The sequence below is a fragment of the Pelobates fuscus genome, chromosome 10 (assembly GCF_036172605.1).
Source record: "Pelobates fuscus isolate aPelFus1 chromosome 10, aPelFus1.pri, whole genome shotgun sequence".
Classification (NCBI taxonomy): domain Eukaryota; kingdom Metazoa; phylum Chordata; class Amphibia; order Anura; family Pelobatidae; genus Pelobates; species Pelobates fuscus.
The window spans coordinates 72,131,553-72,154,796 of record NC_086326.1 but is presented as its reverse complement, the minus strand read 5'-3'; the positions used below and the strand labels follow the sequence as shown (position 1 = coordinate 72,154,796).

Here is a 23,244-nt window from a genome sequence, read left to right as displayed (position 1 = left end):
TATTTTTAAACCTTTGTCCCTCTAATTTAAGACATAGAATTGTTGTGGTAGTTTTTCTTCTTTTAAATATAGTCTCCTCCTTTACTGTGTTGATTCCCTTTATGTATTTAAATGTTTCTATCATATCCCCCCTGTCTCGTCTTTCCTCCAAGCTATACATGTTAAGATCCTTTAACCTTTCCTGGTAAGTTTTATCCTGCAATCCATGAACCAGTTTAGTAGCCCTTCTCTGAACCCTCTCTAAAGTATCAATATCCTTCTGAAGATACGGTCTCCAGTACTGCGTACAATACTCCAAGTGAGGTCTCACCAGTGTTGTGTACAATGGCATGAGCACTTCCCTCTTTCTACTGCTAATACCTATACAACCAAGCATTCTGCTAGCATTTCCTGCTGCTCTATTACATTATCTGCCTACCTTTAAGTCATCAGAAATAATCACCCCTAAATCCCTTTCCTCAGATGTTGAGATTAGGACTCAAATATTCTGTACTCTGTACTCTGCCTTTGGGTTTTTACGTCCAAGATGCATTATCTTGCACTTATCCACATTAAATGTCAGTTGCCACAACTCTGACCATTTTTCTAGTTTACCTAAATCATTAGCCATTTGGCTTATCCCTCCTGGAACATCAACCCTGTTACATATATTAGTATCATCAGCAAAAAGACATACCTTACCATCAAGACCTTCTGCAATATCACTAATAAAAATATTAAAGAGAATGGGTCCAAGTACAGATTCCTGAGGTACCCCACTGGTGACAAGCCCACACTTTGAATATACTCCATTGACTACAACCCTCTGTTGCCTGTCACTCAGCCACTGCCTCACTCATTCAACAATATTGGAATCCAAACTTAAAGATTGCAGTTTATTGATAAGCCTTCTATGTGCAACAGTGTCAAAAGCCTTACTGGAATCTAGGTAAGCAATGTCTACTGCACCACCCTGATCTATAATTTTAGTTACCCAATCCAAAAAATCAATAAGATTAGTTTGGCATGATCTCCCTGAAGTAAACCCATGTTGTCTCTGATCTTGAAATCCATGTGTTTTTAGATGTTCAACAATCCTATCCTTTAACATGGTTTCCATCACTTTCCCCACTACTGAAGTAAGGCTTACTGGCCTATAGTTGCCCGACTCCTCCCTATTACCTTTCTTGTGAATGGGCACAACATTCGCCAACTTCCAATCTTCTGGGACTACTCCTGTTATCAATGATTGGTTAAATAAATCTGTTAATGGTTTTGCTAGTACACCACTAAGCTCTTTTAATAGCTTTGGGTGTATTCCATCAGGTCCCATTGACTTATTTGTCTTTACTTTTGGCAGTTGAAATAGAACCTCTTCCTCTGTAAACTCACATGTAATAAATAACTCATTTATCCTTTTTCTTAACTGAGGTCCCTCTCCTTCATTTTCATCTGTAAATACCGAACAAAAATATGCATTGAGGCAGTCAGCTAGACCTTTATCTGTTCTAGAACATTAAAGATGCTAAAACATTGCGTTTAGAATAATTGATCTGTTGTATTTTTGTATTCTATAATTGAATGATACATGCAGGTAATAGAATTTATCAAATTTGAAGTTTCAGGATTATTTTTCTTTATCCTTGTTGCAAATTCTGCATGAATTTTTGATATTGTATTAGTGTTTGGTACAAGTTAATATATATTCTATGTGTTCTACCTAGAAATATTAAGAGCCTTTCCGAGGTACAGATTGTACAAGTGGCCTGTGGACATCATCATTCATTGGCGCTCTCTAAACGTAAGGACTACTTTTTCTATTTTTTATGGTATATTCCAGCCCTATAAATTAGCCAATATGTGTAGTACACTGTGTAGATTAAATTCGTACACATATGTGTTTGTTTCCACATTAATTAAATAACATAACACCCAAGAATATCCAGTGTCTGTATTTTTGTCATATGGATTGTAAGAAAAAACTTTGTCCAGTTCATTCTCTTATATCACCAATGCAAAATGTCCCCAGTGCAGATTTTTCTAGCCTTTTTTTTTTTAACTAAAATTTTATGTTCACCTTGTTAATGTTGCTGCCTGCTTCTGTACTTTTTAATTCATATTATCTTTTTTTGGTAGCCAAAACTGCAAAGCATAAACAACACAATGTGTGTTTTTTTTCAACAGGCGATCAAATATCCCATATTCTAAACCGCAATTCCATACTGATCCTCACTGCCTGACTTTGCATTGTTGCCATGTTTGTTTTTTAATTACTATGCATAAATCCTTCTTGTTTAATATCCCTAACTCAAGTACATTTATATTCTAAGTTGCATGTTTATTATGTGTCCTAAAATTGCATAACCTTGCTCATTCCATGTTGAGTCTCATCTGCCACTTAATTTACCCAAATGCTTTTGCAGCAATATCCTGCTTGAGCTTTATTACCTTATCAACTTTTGTGTCACCTGCAAACTCTGGCATGCTAATTTCAATGCTCAATGCAAGATCATTAAGTGAATTTGATTCTTCTGAATTGGTGTGCATTTGGTAGTTTTGCCATTTAAATTATTTCATATTCTGTGACCGTAAAATCTGTGTTAGGGACCCAAGAGACTAAACTTAATAAACAGGCCCAGGGACACCTGAACGTCCTACCCTTACAAGCTATCAATTTTGAGAAACTGTGTTAAATGCCTCATACATGTCCATGGTGTGCTTCAGAGAAGTTGTTTTTTGTATTTAAAGTACTGCTCAGATTTGGGCTTGACAGCACCCAGTCTGCTACTCAAAATCACTTGACAATGTATCACTTGGAGATGGATTTAAAGAAAAGGATTTAAAGAATAGTGGCTTAGGCTTCTCAACCAAAGAAGGATGCAGAAAACAGAGAGAAAGGGTCGCTAGGTCCTAAGCCACACAAGGTGCTCCAATCAAACGACAGTAGTAAAATCAAATGTGATACATGAAAAATTCAGGCAAGAATACATAAAGAAAAAAAGGGAGGGGGCAAATGGCTAATGCTTTTTGTCAAAATTCAATATACGGTATATGTATATGAGAGAATTTATGTAGCAATACATGAATATGACTCAGTTTAACAGTATATAGCTAAGATTTCCATTTTTGTTCCCCTTAAAGGTTAGGACCCACCAAAAATAGATATTTTGCCACAGTATTTTTTTTTTTATAGCAATTTAAAGGTGTTCCTAAAATTATAAAATTGGTCGTTTTAGATAATAGATCTCATATATATTTGTCCCTGGGTCTGTTTGTTTTTTGTGCAAGATCCTGCATGAATATCACATGCCTTTTGTTAAATATTACAGTGTTTACAGTTAGTCAGAAAAATATGTTGTCCCCGTTTTTCTTGTGACATATCAAAATATAATGCCAGACTGTTTGCGAAGAAAATGGTTCAATTACCTCTTTATAAAAACATTTTTTTTTGTATTTTTTTCATGACAGTTTTATTTTATTGCAGAAATAGACAGTAAACATTAGGAAAAAATGGCAATAAGCACTTTTCCAAGTAATAAAATATAACCACTAGATACTCCATGTGTGTTATAAGGATAAAAAAATATAAAAGAAACAAAATAAACCATCCTGATATGGAAATCATGTCACTGAATGAGTTGAAGAGGGAACAGGCTAGGGTTATTGATGGACAATGTAGACCACTTATTTGGGTACATATTGGAGGTATCATTTCACAAATGGAATGCATGTTCCAATTTTATTTTTATTTTTTTTTAAAGCTTTTTTTTTTTTTTCTGCTGTTGATTTACTAATCTTCTACTGCGATTTTGGTTGCAAGCAAAATGAGAAAATGTATGCTATCAACTATAGAAAAAAATGTTGGTTGTACATATGTTATAGGAGAACTATACTTTTTTTGTTATTACTGAAAGGGAAGGATTACATTTTAATACAGCTCTTAGTTATTAAAAGTTAATACCTATTTTGAGTGCATTTATTTTCCCCTTACTCTGTAGCGTTCACCATCTCTAGAGAGAAATTGTCGCTTCCCAGGATTTTTAAAATTATGTTTACATATCCCCTTGATTTAGTATATGATTATAAAATAAAATAAAATTCAATATAGAAATTTAAGCTACTGTATTCAGCTCAATCCTTGAACTGCATGCCTTAAACTTGTGTCCATTTCAGCCATTGTTATAAGCTCTGCCCTTTTCGCTCATTAAATAGAACTACTTGTCTGCTTAGAAACCGCCCCACAACTTTTATCAAACATCATAAAGGCAGGAGCAAAAACAGAACACAATGTTTCTGCTTCTCTTTCTTCAATGCAATATATGCCAGGGCTGAGGTGGATTGTCCTATCAATTGTTATAGCATTAGAAATACATAACTGTATTGTTGGTGTCCCCTTCCCCTTGGCATAAAAATATTCAAAATAAAGGTTTGTTTACCTGTCCCTTTCCGGTTTAAGACAAGATAGATGTATGTGCATGCATTTAGTGCTTCTCATAGGAAAGTGTTGAATCTAATGCTTTTCTATGAGCTGCAGTGTCATGTGAATTTGACGTGGTCAGTGCAGCAAAAGTACCTCTACTTGCTGTCATGTCCATGTGACTGTGTTTACAGGTCCTTGATTGTGTGTGTATATTTGTATTTGTGTGAGTGTGGGTCTGTAATTGTGTGTGTGTGTGTGTGTGTACATCTGTGATTGTGTGCGTATGTGACTGTGTACATCTGTGATTGTGTGCGTATGTGACTGTGTTAAGGTCTGTGATTGTATGTGTGTGTCTGTGATTATGTGTGTATAGGTTTGTGATTGTGTGTATGTGATTGTGTGTGCATATGCAAATACATGTCTGTATTTAGTAGATAGCTCCCTAATTTGGTATCCTTACATGTGTCAATTCCACATAAGGATAACAAACAAGGGAGTTATCTACTAAACTAAATTAATAAAAGGGGTTTTTACATTTTATTATATAAATCAATTATATTATAGGTTTTATGTGTGACCCAAGACAATTCCTCTGTGCTCAATATGGCCCAGGGAAGCCAAAAGGTTGGACACCCATGCTTTAGACTGTAGTATAATTTTCAGAGAACTTACAGTTCTCCTATAAGTTCTGTACAGTCAGAGGTACTACATAACAAACCAAGGGTAATGTGCAGTTTAAAATTTTGAAAAGTGCTCAAAGCGTATTTTTGAAACTTTCATATAACCTCAGAATTCATCATCCTTCTTGTTATCTGCTTTGACCAAAACAGACTTAAATATGTTCAAAACTACAGGATAAGATTAAGCCAGAATATGCCCAATAAACAGTTCTTTATATGAGCGTGTTGCAAAATTATACTCATGAACTGTGTTTGTAACCTTTTATATAAAATGCTTGTGACTAGTGCTTCTTATAGAGGTTATATTCCAAGTAGTATGTTGGGTATAGTTCTTTTAGGTTTGTTTTTGTTTTTTTGTAGTGGCAGGGGCCACTAACATAGCCGCCATGATAATGAGTAAATTAATTTCCTCCTTACCCATTCAAATTTTGGCTTATCAAAACCACTACAGTTAGCTGTTTGTTATGTTACTTAAATTGTAAATGTAAGTAAAGGAATCACTGGTTTAAGTATAACTGTGGAGTTTGTAATGTTAAAACATGCAATAGTCAGCTTGAGAGGGAATTTGATCTATTAAAAAAAAAAAAAAAAAACACGAGTATCAACATTTTTCAGATATATCATAAAAGCATTGTTAGGGATGTGCCTTTATAACTTAACATTCCTTTTTATTTTATTACCCAGAAAGTGAAATTTATTCTTGGGGGCAAAACCGTTATGGACAGCTTGGCCTGGGCTATGAACAGAAGAATGAAACGGCACCAAGACTAATTAAATCCTTATTAGGAATCCCATTTTTACAGATTGCCACTGGAGGCGCTCACAGTTTTGCACTTACACTATCAGGGGCAATATTCGGTTGGGGACGAAATAAATTTGGGCAACTTGGGCTTAATGACGAATCTGGTAAGACATATCTATTGCAAATTGTATCTTTACTTTTTGTTCACATTTCTTTTTAATTATAAACAGGGTACTGATTTTAACTTTCTTTTTTCTTTTTTTTTTCTTCTATCCTAAACACTGCTTAGCTTGCTATCCAAAACATACTTTTATTGTTGATATATAATATACAACTTATATTGTTGCGCTATAATAATACAACTTATCTTTACACTTACAGGGTACATAACTCCATTCAGAACATAAAATTAAAATTAAAAACTTTGTGTCACATTGTATACCCCGGAAATGACTTTGTGCAGGAGTAGCGATAATTAACCTCTGGAATCTGAGCCTCTCATCTAGTCTATTGTTGGCATGGAAAGCACTCGGTAACATAGAAACAAGACAAAATATGATAAATAGCAAGAGGTTGTTTCACTGCTTGAACCAGGAATTGGAGATACATGGTATTAAAGGAATACATCCATTTAGTAAAGGCTAAACAAAAAGAAAAAGGGGTATATTTACTAAACAATTGAATATTTAATATGCAAACATGTTGTATCAAATATTAAACAAGACTAGATGATAAAAGAATAAAGGAAAAGGGTATAATATTTAGCAGTTTTCTCAGTCCAAAGTCCCCCACTAAGCAGTTTTTCGTGAGGTAGTCAATTTGTTATCGTCCTGGTATTTAACAATGTATCAGCTTAATGAAAGTGTAGTGAAGTAACCCCTACTATGGTAAAAAAAAAAAAAAAGTCCAGGAACTTACTAAATACGCTGAATTATTTTAGTATTAGGCTAAAATCCAGTATATAGGATCAGCACTAATACAACTTAAAATCTTGATTCTTTGTATATTCCAGATGAGTGGGGGATTTAAATACCATGTTTGCCGCTGTAAATTCCTTGTGTGCGCTCCACCTTCTGCACTTAACATTTAGGATATATATATATATTGTATATCAATGCGAGACGCTCTCCTTTTAAGAATTTTTAAAAATAATTTGTCACTGCTTAAAAAGAAAAAAAAAAAACATCCCCTTAATTTATTAATTCAAATAAATGCCACTATCCTCTAGTTCTCTCACACACTTAAATTCCAAACCTAAATAACCGAAATGAGTTGGCACACCAAACAAGTATACTATAAACATAACATTATTACAAGGAGTTGTATAGTTGAAGGGGGAAAAAAAAGATTTTAAAAGATTCACTATTTAGTGAATCTACTTCTTTACCACAGTCTTGTATTCCATATGGTGCAAGTCTATTATTTTTTGAAGATCTTTCCAGCAATGATGGGGTTAACACTCTCAAGTTGAAATCTACAGAGATAGTGCTTCCAATAGTGTAATATAGTCTGCACTTCAGCTTGCACCAAATAGCACCCACATAAATGTGCTCTCACCTTCTTTTGGGGCACATATGGATGCCCCCCCTCCCCATACTGATAGTTTTGTCCAGTATTCCTGTACTCTGATCCAAACAAGCTCCGATTGTGCACTATATTGATTCAACTGTGGCCAAAGCCCCCACCCTGAGTGCACAACTTTAACCAGGGTTAGGGGCTTCCAACTTGGCCCACAGTATAACAGTATTGTAGTGAATACATTGCTCTATATCAGCTGCTGCATCAATTCTTTATTTAAAACAAATGTTAAAAAATGCTAGCTTACTATTAGAAGGTGTCACAATAAAAGCTAGCCATTCACTGGAGCTCTGATTGTCCACCTTCGATCTCCCCCAACCACGCACACCACGTGACCTGCGGATTTCGCCTCTGTCTGCTTTCGCAAAGTCTGGTGGCATGTCTCAGTGAAACTGGTTAAATACCCTCCTTCATTTCCTATCAATTAGAAACACTGCCCGCTATCACTATAGTCATTTGTATTATTTTCTTAATGAAATAGTGCGGAAACTTGTAATGAAACCCTCCTTTTTCTATCTTCCTTCTCTCTCACGGCTTTTTTTGATAACTATAGATAGGTATGTTCCAGCACTTCTCAAGTCCCTTCGCTCTCAGAAAATTGTTCATATATGTGGTGGGGAAGATCATACTGCTGCTTTAACAAAGGTACATACCATAGCCTACATTTTATGTTAAATAAGTGGGCATGCAAAAACAAGTCTGTTCATTATAGTTGTTATAGCTCAAAAATTCCTTCAGGCACCATTTTCACAGTGAGTGTCACATTTTGATGCTCTGAGACATTCTTGGCACTGAATTCCGAGGACCTCTTAGGTTTTGCTGATTTAGAAATAACTGCAGTATTAGCTATTCAGCTTTGGAGAGCAGTGATAGGCTGAGAGTGCTTGGCTCGCATGCACCGAGCACTCTCAGTGATGCATTTTAGAACCTGGTGTAACACAAACTGGAAGACTGCATCCAATGAATATCTGCATCATAACCACTATAATGAACTTAAATTAGTATAATGAATTGTACTTAAACTCTTGAACTGCATCAGTTTATTTGTCCTTCAATTGGGCTTGGATGGGTTAAGTTTGTGACAGGTTTCGGTGAGCTCTGCATGGCCTCAGGGCCTCCAAGTCTTTTAACAAGTGTTGCTCGCAACTTTTACCATGTTGTATTGCCTAAAGTTAAGTTGCATGCTTGATTTTGAGATACGATAAGGGTCCTAACATAATATAATAGAATATCTAATTTCCTTATTTATTTCTATTTCTTAAAATCACCTTCCAACTCAGTTTCTCCCTGTAGCAACCTGATTTCAATGAAGTTAAGGGGGCTGGTGTCCTCGGCTTCCCCATAGTACAATACGATGTTTAACAGTTTGCAAGCGGTTTAACAACAAAGTTGTTCCCTGGGTGCCAGTCACACTGCCTTCTCTCTCCTGTCCTCAGCAGCTGTGAGAAAAGGGAACCATTATCTGGGTATCCATGGTTTGGCTTAGAGCATCAGCTTACACACTTTGTCTTAGCAGAAAAAAAACAAAAAAAATGTTTGCATTCCATGGGTTAAGTTACATAAAATGCCTGCTAGTAGCAAGATGGCTGAGCAATGCAGTAGCAGGTTCCATGTGTTTATAATAAGTAACTGTAAATAATGTACTGTAAGAGGGTGCCTTTGGACTCCAACTCTCTTAACTTTACTAAACCGAGTGGCCTGTTCGCATTTTTATCTGTATGTCACTAGTTTCCTACCCAGTCCTTGGGAAGCTCCCAATAGTCCAGGACTTGGTGTTTAAACCTATTAATTTCAATAAGGAACTTTAAGGGGGAAGAAATCAAAAAAGTTTTGACATCATGGAGTTACTGTTTAACAAACACTTTGAATCATGCTACCTGTTTAGGAGGGTGGAGTGTTTACATTTGGAGCTGGAGGTTATGGACAGCTTGGACACAACTCTACCAACCATGAAATCAACCCCAGAAAAGTCTTTGAGCTCATGGGCAGTGTTGTCACACAGATTGCATGTGGGAGGTAAGTAATTTAAAGAAACAATGATAAAAACTACATGATTTGCTATAGCTTGTTTATCAAATGTAAGTGCATCCATGTTAAAACGGTACGGTCACCTTTTGGGGAATTTGCTGAATTTGCAAAGTCTCCCGACGGTGACATCGCCACTGGTGGTCCGGTGGTGCAGGTAAAGGTAGGAATTTACTTACCTGAACCTGCCCCTCAGGGGCGTAGCCAACTTTATCCGGCAAGCCCTCTTTCAGAGCCAACGTCACTGCTGTACTCTAGCGCAGCATTTAAGTCTGCTGAGGATCCCGTGAGACTGCCAAACAGTGTCAGAACTCTGATTACATTATCCTTATTCCTTAACAATACAAAGGCAGCACCAAATGTTCTTCCTCCTGCAGTGATTACAACTCACTGCCACAACATAAACTTTTTATTCTGGCCTCTTTGGGTATAAATTGTGTGTCAAAGGAGCACTGCACGATCCTCCGTAGACAGAGCAAATTCCCTTCAGCCGTCACTGATGATGGCTGTCAAAATTAACTCTTAGACTGCGCCCTGAGTCTATTAAAGTCAGGCGAAGGAGAAATATAGAGACAAAGTAGTCCCTAGTTTGTCTTTCTATATCTCTTAAAGGGAAACTCCAGTGCCAGGAAAAAAATCCGTTTTCCATGCACTGCAGGACCCCACTCCCTCCCACCCCCAATCCCCAGTTGCTGAAGTTGTGAAAACCCCTTCAGTAACTTACCTGAGGCAGCGACGATGTCCCTCGTCGCTGCTTCCTCCCCTGCGCCATTCCTCCTTCGTACTCTGTCGGCCGGTGGGCGCGACTGATCCCACCCACCGGCCGAGGAGACCTAATGTGCATGCGCGGCAATGCCGCACATGCGCTTTAGTGCTCCCAATGCATTTCAATGCTTTCCTATGGGGAAATAGCGACGCTGGAGGTCCTCACACAGCGTGAGGACGTCCAGCGACGCTCTAGCACAGGTTTCCTGTGCTAGGAACCAGTAAGTGCCCTCTAGTGGCTGTCTAGTAGACAGCCACTAGAGGTGGAGTTAACCTTGCAAGGTAATTATTGCAGTTTATAAAAAACTGCAATAATTACACTTGCAGGGTTAAGAGTAGTGGGAGTTGGCACCCAGACCACTCCAATGGGCAGAAGTAGTCTGGGTGCCTGGAGTGTCCCTTTAACTGGTTTGGAATTTCACTCCAATTGAACACTATATCAAAATGATTAATTCATAAAGATTTTGAAATACTCATTTTTGGGGGCAGGTTGACCGTGTGCCGCATTAAATGAAAAGTGCATCCACAGGGTTACTTATTGTTGCCTACATGTAGCTAAAATTAATTCACATTCCACGTAATACTGAATATTACTTGACACAGGCCAAATCATTACTGCTGTTCTATGTGAAAGACTCTACTGAAAATATATTTCCCTAACCCTGTATAAATGAAATAATGTAACGTTTTCTATTAACCCTTTAAGAACCAGCAATGGTTTATGCTGCCATAACAATCTCTTCTTTAAGGATCCAATTCTAAAATGTAATGACCAACTCCTTTGACTTTATCTGGACAGAGGTGCAAACTGCTAGATTAACAGGGTATGCCTTGCTGAAATACTAGACTGGGATGAATTAAAAATGTATACATTTTCATATATAGTCATTACTCCCAGTAGGATGCTACTGTGTGCTCTCTGGCCCTTTATTACCAGATCATCCTTGTAACCTTTGCTTTTGTTGCGGTTTCTTTAGTGGTTTGTTAGCCAATAATAATACTTTACAAAAAAATAAAAAGTGAATCAGAATATTATAACTTTTTTAAGTTTAATTTGGCTCCATTTGCATGCTTGGGCAACAGTTAGAATTTCACATGTTTAGATTCTGTCTGACTGTATGGTATCTCCTGGGTTTTATTAATGCAGGAATATTGTGATTATGTGAACTTAATTTGAGATATATATGTTTCTTGTTTTATTTGTTCTTTACTATGTTGTATTTATTATTCCAGGCAACATACATTGGCGTTTGTTCCTTCATCAGGAAGGATCTATTCATTTGGTCTTGGTGGTAATGGGCAACTGGGAACTGGGTCAACATGCAATAGAAAAAGCCCATTTACCGTAAAAGGAAACTGGGTATCTTACAGTGACTACACCCAACGTGCAAACAGTAAGTGTTCATTTAAATATATATAACTTGTTTGAGCTGTAGTAGGAACCTAAAACAAGGGCAGAAAATCCTTCAAAATTAGGTTGGCCTTTATCTGAAAGACCCTCAACAATATATTTTGCGGCAGGCAGCCAGTTAAGGAAATCCTGTGTGTAATAAAATCTTCCCTACAACTTTTCTTTAAAGCAGGGTTTGTAAAACACCCTTGTGGAAATGGAGTATAACTGTAGTATTTGACTTGGAGGTAATAACTTAGACAGTAAAAAAGGAAACAGCATTGCTTGTCATACACTACATTGGCTTGTTCCTTTTGGAAACCCGTTTGTGAAGTTCCATGAATACACAATGCAGGATTTCAAAGGGAATTTTTATTTAAATCGACACTAAAGTTTCACTGGTTAAAAATGTTGGGAACACAATGACCGTTGTTACTAGGACCCACACCTAGCCTTTGTGTCATAATTCGCAGTAATCTATGGAGTCAGTTATCACTCTTGACATTCCATGGAGGTAGAATGTTGGCTTTTTAGTGATAGACCCTTTACCCTAATGCACATCTGGGAAACACATACGAGAGAGTAAGAAATTAGGTGCCAAACTGACAGCTAATATGTCCACACAGGCTATTTTTAAAGTGCATTATTTTTGCTCATTAAATTACTGTTTGCTCATGTAAAATGTATTATTGATGAGCTTTGCCAGATTAAAACACTTGGATTTGATCTATAATATATAAATATTTTACAATGTTAAAAATACATGTGTGTATTTTGCAAAGTTCTCAAATAAATAATATATTCTAAATGCTTTCCCAAGAGTAGTATGTATCACTTTGCATAACTCTGTTCTTTATTTATTATTTTAGATGCTGATGGGTATTACTGTGTGAAGGAAATTTTCTCTGGTGGGGACCAAAGTTTTGCACATTACTTCCACACACAGGTAACATGTAATATTTATTAACGGTTTAACAACTTGCCTGTGGTCTGCTTGGTGCTAGCATTTTGTTCTCAGCCAGTGAGCTAAACACTTCACTGCTTCATGGAGGAGTTAGCAGGCGTCTGGAAACCTCCCAGTCAAACTGTCAGACCATCCACAAACAATTTCACTACTTACATTAGGGTCTCACCTCTGGCACCATAACCACTATAGTGTGCTGTAGTGATTATAGTGATTGGATGTCCATTAAATAGCGTCATGGCTCTGATTACATTATCTTAATTGCTTAACAATACAAAAGGCAGCATCACATTTACCTCCTTACAAATCACTGCCACAACCTAAACCTTTTTTTATTCTGGCCTCTTTGGGTATAAATTGTGCTTGCACTTCAAGCAGTATAACCACTGCATCATGCACCATTTATACTGGTTGTGATGCTAATAGACTACTGGGGCCAATCTATATGGGTGAAATTTACATTGCTAATGCCTTAATGTAAATCCTACAGTAGCTACACTATGAGGGGCTGGGCAGTGGGCATTGCTAATATTAAACCTTTCATCCAGTTTGACACAGTACCGGAGGATGACATTTGCGGTCTGCTAGGCCAGTAGTGGTTATGTTATTTAAAGACATGCTAAGCACCAAAACAACTTTAGCATAATGAAGTCCTTTGGTGTAACGGTCGGGCCTCTGCAGTCTTACTGCTTTTTTTCTTTGCCATTTTAGAGTTCAATCACTTGGTTTATGCAGCTATAGCCACACTTACCCTGGCTATGACTCCCACACAGCCTCCCTAGAAAGTTTACTATTTTTTTTTGTTTTTTTTGCTTCCCTTACACACATTCCCTGCACAGTGTGTTTAATTTAAAAGTTCTTATCTCCTGCTCTATTAAGTTCCTCTTAGGGCCTATTGTGTGTGGGTGATTAAAGTTCAATTAACTTAACTGGTTTTACTGCTGCTCTGCAATATGCATTACCTGCTGTCCCTAGGGAAAAGAAAATATACGGTAGCACTAAACATGGGTTATGTGTAGCTCTTCTTCTGTTTTAAATGTAATGGTATCTGCCTGAATCCAGTTCTTTGTACTAAGCTGCTGATAAATGGTTATCTCTTATATTGTCATAATAAACGTTTGATTAACATTGATGTATTTTGCTTGATAAAGTTGCTTAACCTCAATGATATACACACGTAACTTTTGTAATGAAATGTATATATATATTTTCTAGAATTGTTTGCCTCCAGATGACTTCAGAAAATGTACTTGCTCTAGACAAATATGGACAATAAATGAAGAGATGATTAAAAGATGGCTACAGTTCTCATCTACCAGACTTCCGTTAGACATAATTAAGTAAGATTGCTAAAGTTTGATCTCCTTATCACATTAATGTTAATGAATCTTTCCTTTATGTGATGATATATATATATATATATATATATATATATATATATATAGTTACATAGTTACATAGCTGAAAAGAGACTTGCGTCCAAGTTCAGCCTTCCACATATATGCTTTTGCTGTTGATCCAAAAGAAGGCAAAAAACCCAGTCTGAAGCGCTTCCAATTTTGCAACAAACTAGGAAAAAATTCCTTCTTGACCCCAAAATAGCAGTCAGATGTCTCCTTGGATCAAGCAGCTATTAGCCCACTGATTAGAAATTGTATCCCTGTATGTTATGTTTTTGCAGGTATTTATCCAATTGCAATTTAAACATCTGTATAGACTGACAAAACCACCTCTTCCGGCAATGAATTCCATATCCTTATTGCTCTTACTGTAAAAAACCTTTTCTTTGCCTTAGATGAAATCTCCTTTCTTCAAGCCTAAATGTGTGACCTCGTGTCCTATGTATAGCCCTGTTTATGAATAGATTTCCAGATAATGGTTTGTACTGGCCCCGAATATATTTGTATAATGTTATCATATCCCCTCTAAGGCGCCGTTTTTCCAAACTGAAGAGATTTAAATTGTTTAACCTTTCTTCATAACTAAAATGCTCCATTCCTTTTATCAATTTTGTAGCTCGTCTCTGCACTTTTTCTAGTGCCATTATATCCTTCTTTAGAACAGGTGCCCAAAATTGCACAGCATATTCAAGGTGTGTACAAATACAAAAAGAGAAGTCCTGCGCTTAGTCCCATTACTACTGGGCCAGCAGCAACGACTACAATACACATCAGCCCCAATATATAGTAAAAGCCAAAGAAAAGAAAATGTTACTTGCGCTTTCTCCTTAATCCCTATGTATATTTAGACAAATGGAGGTAATTTAGTTGCTCCAATGGCCATTGGAGGGAATGCCCGCCTGCCAACGGTCTTACCAGCGATTTATAAAGAGGCAAAATTATATTTTCATCTCGAGAATTTATGCCCCTATTTATACATGACAAAACCTTACTGGCCTTAGCAACGGCAGATTTACATTGCATATTGCTACCTAATTTGTTGTCTATAACAATTCCCAAATCCTTCTCGTGTGTGGTTATCCCTAGTTCACTACCATTTAGGGTGTAAATTGCTTGTGCATTCTTAACCCCGAAGTGCATAACTTTGCATTTTTCTACGTTAAATTTCATCTGCCATTTTAGTGCCCAGTCCCCCAATCTATCCAAATCCCTCTGCAGCAAGGCAATATCCTGCTCACATTTTATTACTTTACAAAGTTTTGTGTCATCTGCAAACACTGATACATGGCTTTCATGTAATTTGACTTGAACTCATGGCTGACATACAAACATACCCCACCACCCTTCTTGTTTTTCCTATCCCTCCTAAATAATGTGTACCCATTTAAGTTAACTGCCCAGTCATGTGTCTCATCCCACCATGTTTCTGTTATGCCTATTATATCGTATTGTTTAGTGTATGCTATTGCCTCTAGTTCCCCCATTATGTTATATAGGCTCCTTGCATTAGTAAGCATACATTTAATATTACCATGAGTCATTTGTACTTTTTGTGAATCTATATTACATACCTCCTCTGTTCTGAGCTTCCCCCTCCCCCCATTGTTCTGAGCTAAGTCCCATCTCATTTCTATGCCATCTCCATTTTATAGATTGCTTTGAGCCTCCCCCCCTACGACTAGTTTAAAATCTCCTCCAACCTTCTAGCCATCCTATCCCCCAGCACAGCAGACCCTCTTCCGTTTAGGTGCAATCCATCACGACTATACAGGTTGTACCCAAGCGCAAAATCATCCCAAGTGCTCTAAAAACCCCAAACCCTCTTTCCTGCACCAAGACTTCAGCCATGCATTGACCTCTCTAATCTCCCGCTGCCTTTCTGCTGTGGCGCGCGGCACAGGTAATATTTCTGAAAATATTACCTTGGAGGTCCTTTTCTTTAGCTTACTTCCTAGATCCCCGAACTCACTCTTTAGGACCTTCCATTTTCCTCTGACTTTGTCATTGGTACCAATATGGACCATGACAGCTGGGTCATCCCCAGCCCCTCCCAATAATCCCTCCACTCTGTCGGCAACATGCCGGACCCAAGCACCTGGGAGACAGCAAACTGTCCGGTTGAGTCGATCAGAGTGGCAGATTACCCTATCTACTCTCTTAATAATAGAGTCCCCTACCACCACAACCTGTCTAGACTTCCTTACCCTCTCAACCCCACCCGTACTAGAGGGGCTGTTCCCACGGCTGTTAGAAGGAACAGCTTCCTGCAGTACAGCTACTCCTGAGCTGATGCACCCAACATCTTCACTCAAACGGGCAAATCTGTTAGGCTGCACTAGATCAGGACTAGCTAAACCTTTCCTCTTCCCTCCCCCTCTGCTTCCTCGCCCCACTTGTTACCCAGCTGTTCTCCATCTGTCTCATCTCCTCCCAATCCACTACCTGCACCCACTAAACTCTGCTCAGTGAGCAGCAGATAGATATAATATAATTTTTTTTATTTTTATTGTCTGTGTTCTTCCTTTCTGTACAAGATGGAATAAAGGGAGAGGAAAACAAATATAGGTGCCACTGGGGCAGGCATCTCGTGATCATACCCCTAGACCAAAGATGGGTTTGCATGAACCGCACTATTGTTGGGCCTCTGGTCCCAAGGCCTGGTTGTAACTGCAGAGTTATCCCAACTGGTGTCTGCATTCTATTACTGAAATATAGTTTTCAAAATGATGGTAATTATTCGTATCGGGATGTTTCATGGACTTTGTAAGAGTTATTTAGTAAAGTCAAAGTGAATTTCAACTTTAAGGCCAAACTTGAAGCATTGTCTAAGTCAGCTATGCTTTGTTTCCTTTATTTGGGCTTAAATTTGAAATCCAGTTTGAAATCTCACTTTAGCTAAAAAGAACCTCTGGGTATCTTCATGCAAAATATAGAGAATCTTGGAGTGTGCTTCTTTTAATTTGTTTATTTTATCCTAGTCATGCACATCTCCACTAGAAAACGTGTTTAAATTCAGCACCTAAAACTAAATCAATGGTAAAACACAATGCGGTGTTTGCAGCAAATGCTTTTTGTCTATTCATACACAAATATTGTAGATTTATTCCCATTTAAAAAAAACATATAAACCAATGCCATCAGTGGATATTTATCCAGAGGCATAAAAGTGTTCTAAGGTTATTCTGCTCTTGATGTCAGGATCATTTCAAATGTGCTAGTGTGGTAACACAATGAGATATATTGATCCATGTCAAAAATATACTGCATACAAATGGTATTTATGACACTCTACATTTCTTAAATTTTAGTGAAATAGACAAGGTCTTTTCAACAGCTGCCTGTCTGAATGGAAGCTTTCTTGCAACCAGGTAAACATCTATATTTATATAATACACATTTTTCTCTCTCGTGCCACTTTGTAACATCCAGTGGTCTGCAAATGTGCAAATCACAATTGGGAACAGTATTAACCCTTAAGTGAATCTCTAGGTTACAAAAGACCCATGTTTAATGTACAAGTCAGTTCACATAAAAAATGCTTTTATTAATTGTAGAATATTATGAGTCAAAAATAAAATCCTACCTCTACTGCAATTTGTGCTGCTAAGGCGACTCTCTTTTCCCCCCAGCACTAGCATCCTTCATAATGTGCGTAGGGAGATTGCGTAAATCACAGAGAGGGAAATGTGGCTACAGATAGAGAAATACAGTGGTTTACTCCTAAATGAAGAGCTTTTTATAATAACGACAGCACACTTCATATTAAACAAGACTCCAGATAGTGCAGTCAGGGAACCAGGGTGGCCAAGTCCCTCTTGTGATCAATGTGAATCGTATGGATCCAAGAGGGAAATTGCAGTCTTTAATAGAAATCAGAGTACATGAAAATGAAGTTTCGACCATGCCATTTGGTCTTTATCAACTCTCAATCTTTAACTCCTAAACGAAGTGACAGTTGACCAGTGAGACTGCAGTGACATAAACTATGCATTAAAACTACTTAATTAAGCTAAAGTGGTTTTGGTGCTTAGATTGACTTCTTAACTTATTTTAAACACTGTGTTTATAAAAGCATGTACATACTGGCAATGGAATAACATCAAAATGAAAAATAGAGTAAGCAGTGTACTGTATACTGTATAGTCATGTATAGAGTATATACATACTACAGATAAATAAAGCCTCCATGTGAATAAAACATGTTTGCAAGGATAGGCACAGCAGGCAAACTGCCTCTAGGAGAATTCTCCAGCTCCCCCCTGTCGCTCAGTATTTGGCATAGAGGTCTTTGCTGACTTTGTGTAGACGGGGAGGAAAGGACCATATCTAAAGCATATTGAAAGCAATTTTGCTTACATCATGTATAGATGAAATTGTAAGCAAATGTCTTTTCATAAAGCTGTGTACCATGGCAGGTTCTCTTTAATATTAAAAGGAGTTAACTTGACTTTTAAAAATAAGTTAACATAGATTACTATAACTAACATTCAATCATTTGCTTGACTCTTCTTTACTTGCTTGGCCTTCTTTACTTACCCAGTGTTGAGGTAAAAGGCCAAAGTTGTATGATCTTGTTATTTTGTTAGCATTTTCTGATTTCTTTCTTTCACTGGGCTGTGAATCATGATACAACTGGAATAAACTGATGAGCATCTAAGACAGTCAAAGATAATCATATTGTCAAAGCTAGATGTTTGTGCCTGGGGCTCTGCATAATTCTAAGTCTGACTCACATCTTTTACATTTAAAATGTAAAATAAGAGTTACTTTTAATCGCTCCAATCCCCTCTATATTTAGGTTTTCATATAAATCTAATTATGCCTTCTGTTGATATGACCTAATATAACACCGAATTACCTGTTCTTTAACGCTAGACTAAATGTTGCCGTCACTTCTTGTCTCTTTGTTTCCATTAAGATATTTTATAGCATTGCAGAACATGACTGTGCTTATATGTGTGTATGTGTGTATGTATATTTAAAACTTGGTGTATTAGTAATATTTTAATTCTTTTTTTTTTACAGTAATGTCGATCACCATAGAACCAGCAGCAAATTCTCAGGGATAGATATGAATGTTGCAAGACTACTTTTCCACAAATTAATAAACCCAGCACACCCACAGATTGCCCAGCAGGTTAGTTTTTATAAAAGAAAAAGATCAAGGTGCTTCAGACACCAACAACGGTGTGTGTACGTGTGCGTAGATAAAAAAAAATACAGTATCTTGTAATACCTTTTTTATTAGAATTTATCATTCACCCATTCTTTAGGTTGGTATCTCTTCAGTGCCCCCTTATTCTTGTTTTCTTACATGTTGCATGGAGTTTATTTATTTTATTACATAAAGGGGCACTCCAAGATCGGGCTGACCCATGTTTTTAAAGTAACACTCTAAGCATCAAAACAACTTTAGCTTTGTGGAGTGATGTGCTCATCAGGCCCCTGCAGTCGCACTACTGAATTCTCTGCCATTTAGGAGCTAAATCACTTGTCCCTAGCCACACAGTCCCTGTATGAAACTCCACAGCCTCCCAACACTTCTGAAAAATAATCTTCTTTTTTTTTTTTAGCTTCACTAATTGCACAGTGCTATAAGTGTAGTGTTTCTTATCATTTGCTCTGTTAAAATCCTGCTAGAGCCTGTAACAACATTTTGTGTTTGATTAAAGATCAATTAACAGAGCAGGAAAGAACAACTTCTAAAGTAAACACACTGTGCTTTCACATCTGATTGAAAATGAAACTTTTTTTCCATGCAGGCTGTGTAAGTCACAGCCAGGGGAGGTGTGGTCATGGGCTGCATAAACAGAAAATAAAAGTGATTCAGCTCCTAAATATCAGAGAACTGAGCAGTGAGACCGCAGGGGTATAATCTATACACCAACACTGCTTTATTAAAATAAAGATGTTTTGGTGCTTAGTATCCCTTTAATGCATCCTATAGATATTGCATTAAAATAATATAAATAAAATAAAATGATGCTGTATCTAGCCAAATTGTATTGATAACAAATCCGCTATATTTGCCTACATTTCACAGTTCGGTTTTCAACCAACTAGTGTTATGTAATTACTGAGTACATTTTTCACAAAAAAAAAAAAATGGTTCTGTGCACTGCATAAGAATGTGTTCTGTGAGAAGGTTGATTCTTTTTGAGATAATATTCTAAACGTGCGTTCTGTATCAATGCAACATTTTAGTTTGAACCTGTTTTCATACAAATATTTGAGTTGCATATTTACCCACCAACTGGTTTATTTTCAGGTGGCTGCCAGTTTGGAAAAAAAACTCATACCAAAGCTAACAAGTTCACCCCCTGATATTGAGTGCTTGCGACTCTATCTCACTCTCCCAGAGTGCCCACTAATGACTGACGCAAACAACTTTTCATCATTGGCAATTCCATTTGGGACTGCAATTGTTAAATTAGACAAAGCACCCTTAAAGGTCCTTGGTGAGTTTTTTTGTTTTTTTTTATAGGAATTTTCAATCTGTCAGTTGCATTACTGTATCAAATAGAGATTCTTTGGTTTTGTGTCTATTTGCACTTTTGGTAGCTAAAATCACACACACACACACACACACATATATATATATATATATATATATATATATATATATATATATATCTATCTGTAGATCCTTGTACTCAGGCTTGTAAGTAGGTTAAGTGGCTGGGTGCAATATCAGGGCTCCTGTATCCAAATGCTGTATGAAGACTGCTGCACTCACGGTCTTAAATAAAATGTAACTTTTATTCCATAATTGTTAAAAGCAAGATCAACGTTTCATTTCCAATTAGGGACTTTCTTCAGGATCATAGTTATACAAGCAACATACATTGCGGGTATATATATATAAGAGAAATAGATAAGATTTTTAGCTTACCCCAGGTGCAGAGTGTTGAGACCGGCGTCTTGCCGGATCCCGTGCGCATGCGTGAGCTAGCTCCACCCCCAATTGTGATGTAATGGCGTGATGACGCTGCCGTCGTTGCTATGGCAGCGCGGCTTGTGAGAAATTGCTATGGAGACGTGTATACAACCTCCTCCCTCATGCTCCCTCTGTGATGCCGGGACCCGGAATATGACGTCCTTCCGGCCCCGGCATACTAAACAGCGCGCTGGAGGAGTGAGGAGCTGTCCCACATTGGACTCCAGGGAGGTAAGGAGGCTGGATGTCTGAATCTGTGTCCGTGTTTGTGTGTGTGTGTGTCTGTCAGTGAGTGTATGTATGTCAGTGAGAGAGTGACATGAGGGGGCGGCAAAATTGATTTTTTTTGCCTAGGACGGCAGAAATCCTTGCACCGGCCCTGATCAGTGGTGATGTAGATTATGTTTTGAAGTGGATATAAGTGCCAATAAAGTGTCAGTGCCACTTTGGACATAGTTGAAGTTAAAGTGCAGTGCTTCTATAAGAACAAGCTAACAAAGAGGTGATGCACCAATTATGCTAAATCTTGACAACGATATTTCAAAAAAATATTAAAAAGCATCATGTATATAAATTGCATTATCCCCATATTTAAATGGTAGTCAATATGCACATGTACAGATCCATGAACATATTAACATATACAGTGGGACCTCGGTTTACGAATTTAATGCTTTCTCCGGGACGTTTCTTATTGCGAAAAATTTGTAAACCGAAACGCGGTTTCCCATAGGAATGCATTGAAAACCAATTAATCCGTTCTGGAGGTCAGAAAAAGTCAAAATGAGCTGGCATGAAAACCAACCCACAATGCAGAACACACAATAAAAGGCATGCAAACGACAAAACTCAGCTCCCTACCTTTCCACAACTTGAGAAATGCACCAAAAAGTCCCAAAACAAGTGAAAAATATTTATTTCCAGAATGGCTCCAAAATGCAATGCAAAAGCTGCTCCACCACCTCTAACACAATTCCACACTTGACGCCACGTGCTACCCACAGGCTCCAGCATGCAGGGGGCGGTGCTATAAACCTCCCAGGTGCAATGCATCCTGAGGAAACCTGCTTTGTATTGCGAAAAAAAATTGTAAACCGAGGCATTATTTTCAATGGATTTTCATTTGTAAACCGAAAATTATGTTAACCGAGGCGTTTGTAAACTGAGGTCCCACTGTATACATAAATTTCTCAATATTATAAGAGTGGGCCAATGAACCCAGATGCATTATTCTTAATAGCCCTGAAATATATCAATATATATGTTATATAGTCTACAGTTATAGAGGCTATTTCAAGAAAATTAAAAACAAATGCAAGCTATAAGGAACTATACTATTACAAGAAAGAGTGAAAGGATAAAGTCTCATTCAATAATCTCGTGTTTAATTTGTGAATCCAGTATGCCTCCTTATTCAGGAGCCTCTTTTCCAAATAATATCTCTAATACCAGCACTATAAGTCACTTGCCCAAACTAGGTAAAATTAAGGTTCATTGTTATATATGCAATATACAATATATTTATTGTTATATATTACAAAGAGCAGGTGATTTCAGAAAGTAAGACTCTTCAGCTTTTATAAGTAAGACATTATGTAGGGTGGGGGGTGGATATTAAAGAACACTCCAAGTACCATAACTACTACAGCATGCTGTAGTACATATGGTGCCAGATGTATCCTGTTGTGCCCTCACCCCTTGCTAAATAGCCAAACCGTTTTTGAACAGTTTGACTTCTTACTTGGGGTCTGCTGGTTGTTATTCCTAACTCCACTACTAATGCTAATAAGGAAACTTGTTCACTATAAATAGTTCTATTGATACCACTGTGTATTTTATCGACAGAAAATTGGTGGTCGACACTTGAAAACCCATTGTTCATGAGAATAGTCCAGCTTTTCAAAGATGTTGTTTTACATCTACTGAAACTCACAAAAATTGGAATTCCTATCACAGAAAGGAGGATATTCAACGCCTTTATTAATGTGGCTCTGAAGGTCCTGGAGATACTGCACAGGGTATGACTTTATATTCTACATGATCATCTGTGTATGTGGTGATGAACACATTGTAACATAACCTACAAAAACGTCATTGCTGTTAAAAGAAAAAAATCAGTGTCTTCTGCTTGCTGTTTTCTTAGTTGTTCAAATACCTTGTCATGTCAGCTTCTCAATAATTGTTACATTTGCACTGTTTTTGTCATATTGACCTTAACATGTGTAACAGAAATGTAACCTTGAATTCTTAACTACTAGATCAATTGAACACGGTAAAGGAGACTTTGGCTCAATTAAGTGGTCTGGGTGCCAGGTCCCACTAGTTTTAACCCTGCATCTGAAAACATAGCAGAGAAACTGCTAT

The 23,244-nt window shown here is 37.4% G+C and overlaps 1 protein-coding gene across 7 annotated transcripts in view; it reads left to right on the top strand.

The window, feature by feature from the left end:
• HERC4 (HECT and RLD domain containing E3 ubiquitin protein ligase 4) overlaps positions 1–23,244 on the top strand; it is a 99,370-nt gene that overhangs the window by 45,367 nt on the left and 30,759 nt on the right. For all 7 annotated transcript variants that reach the window (XM_063435069.1, XM_063435070.1, XM_063435071.1 and 4 more), the window contains 11 exons: positions 1,704–1,780; positions 5,764–5,985; positions 7,953–8,044; positions 9,285–9,415; positions 11,423–11,583; positions 12,449–12,525; positions 13,759–13,883; positions 17,252–17,311; positions 18,969–19,080; positions 20,212–20,401; positions 22,726–22,898. In XM_063435069.1, the coding sequence (XP_063291139.1) occupies positions 1,704–1,780; positions 5,764–5,985; positions 7,953–8,044; positions 9,285–9,415; positions 11,423–11,583; positions 12,449–12,525; positions 13,759–13,883; positions 17,252–17,311; positions 18,969–19,080; positions 20,212–20,401; positions 22,726–22,898 (1,420 nt within the window). The remainder of the gene's footprint in view (positions 1–1,703; positions 1,781–5,763; positions 5,986–7,952; positions 8,045–9,284; positions 9,416–11,422; positions 11,584–12,448; positions 12,526–13,758; positions 13,884–17,251; positions 17,312–18,968; positions 19,081–20,211; positions 20,402–22,725; positions 22,899–23,244) is intronic.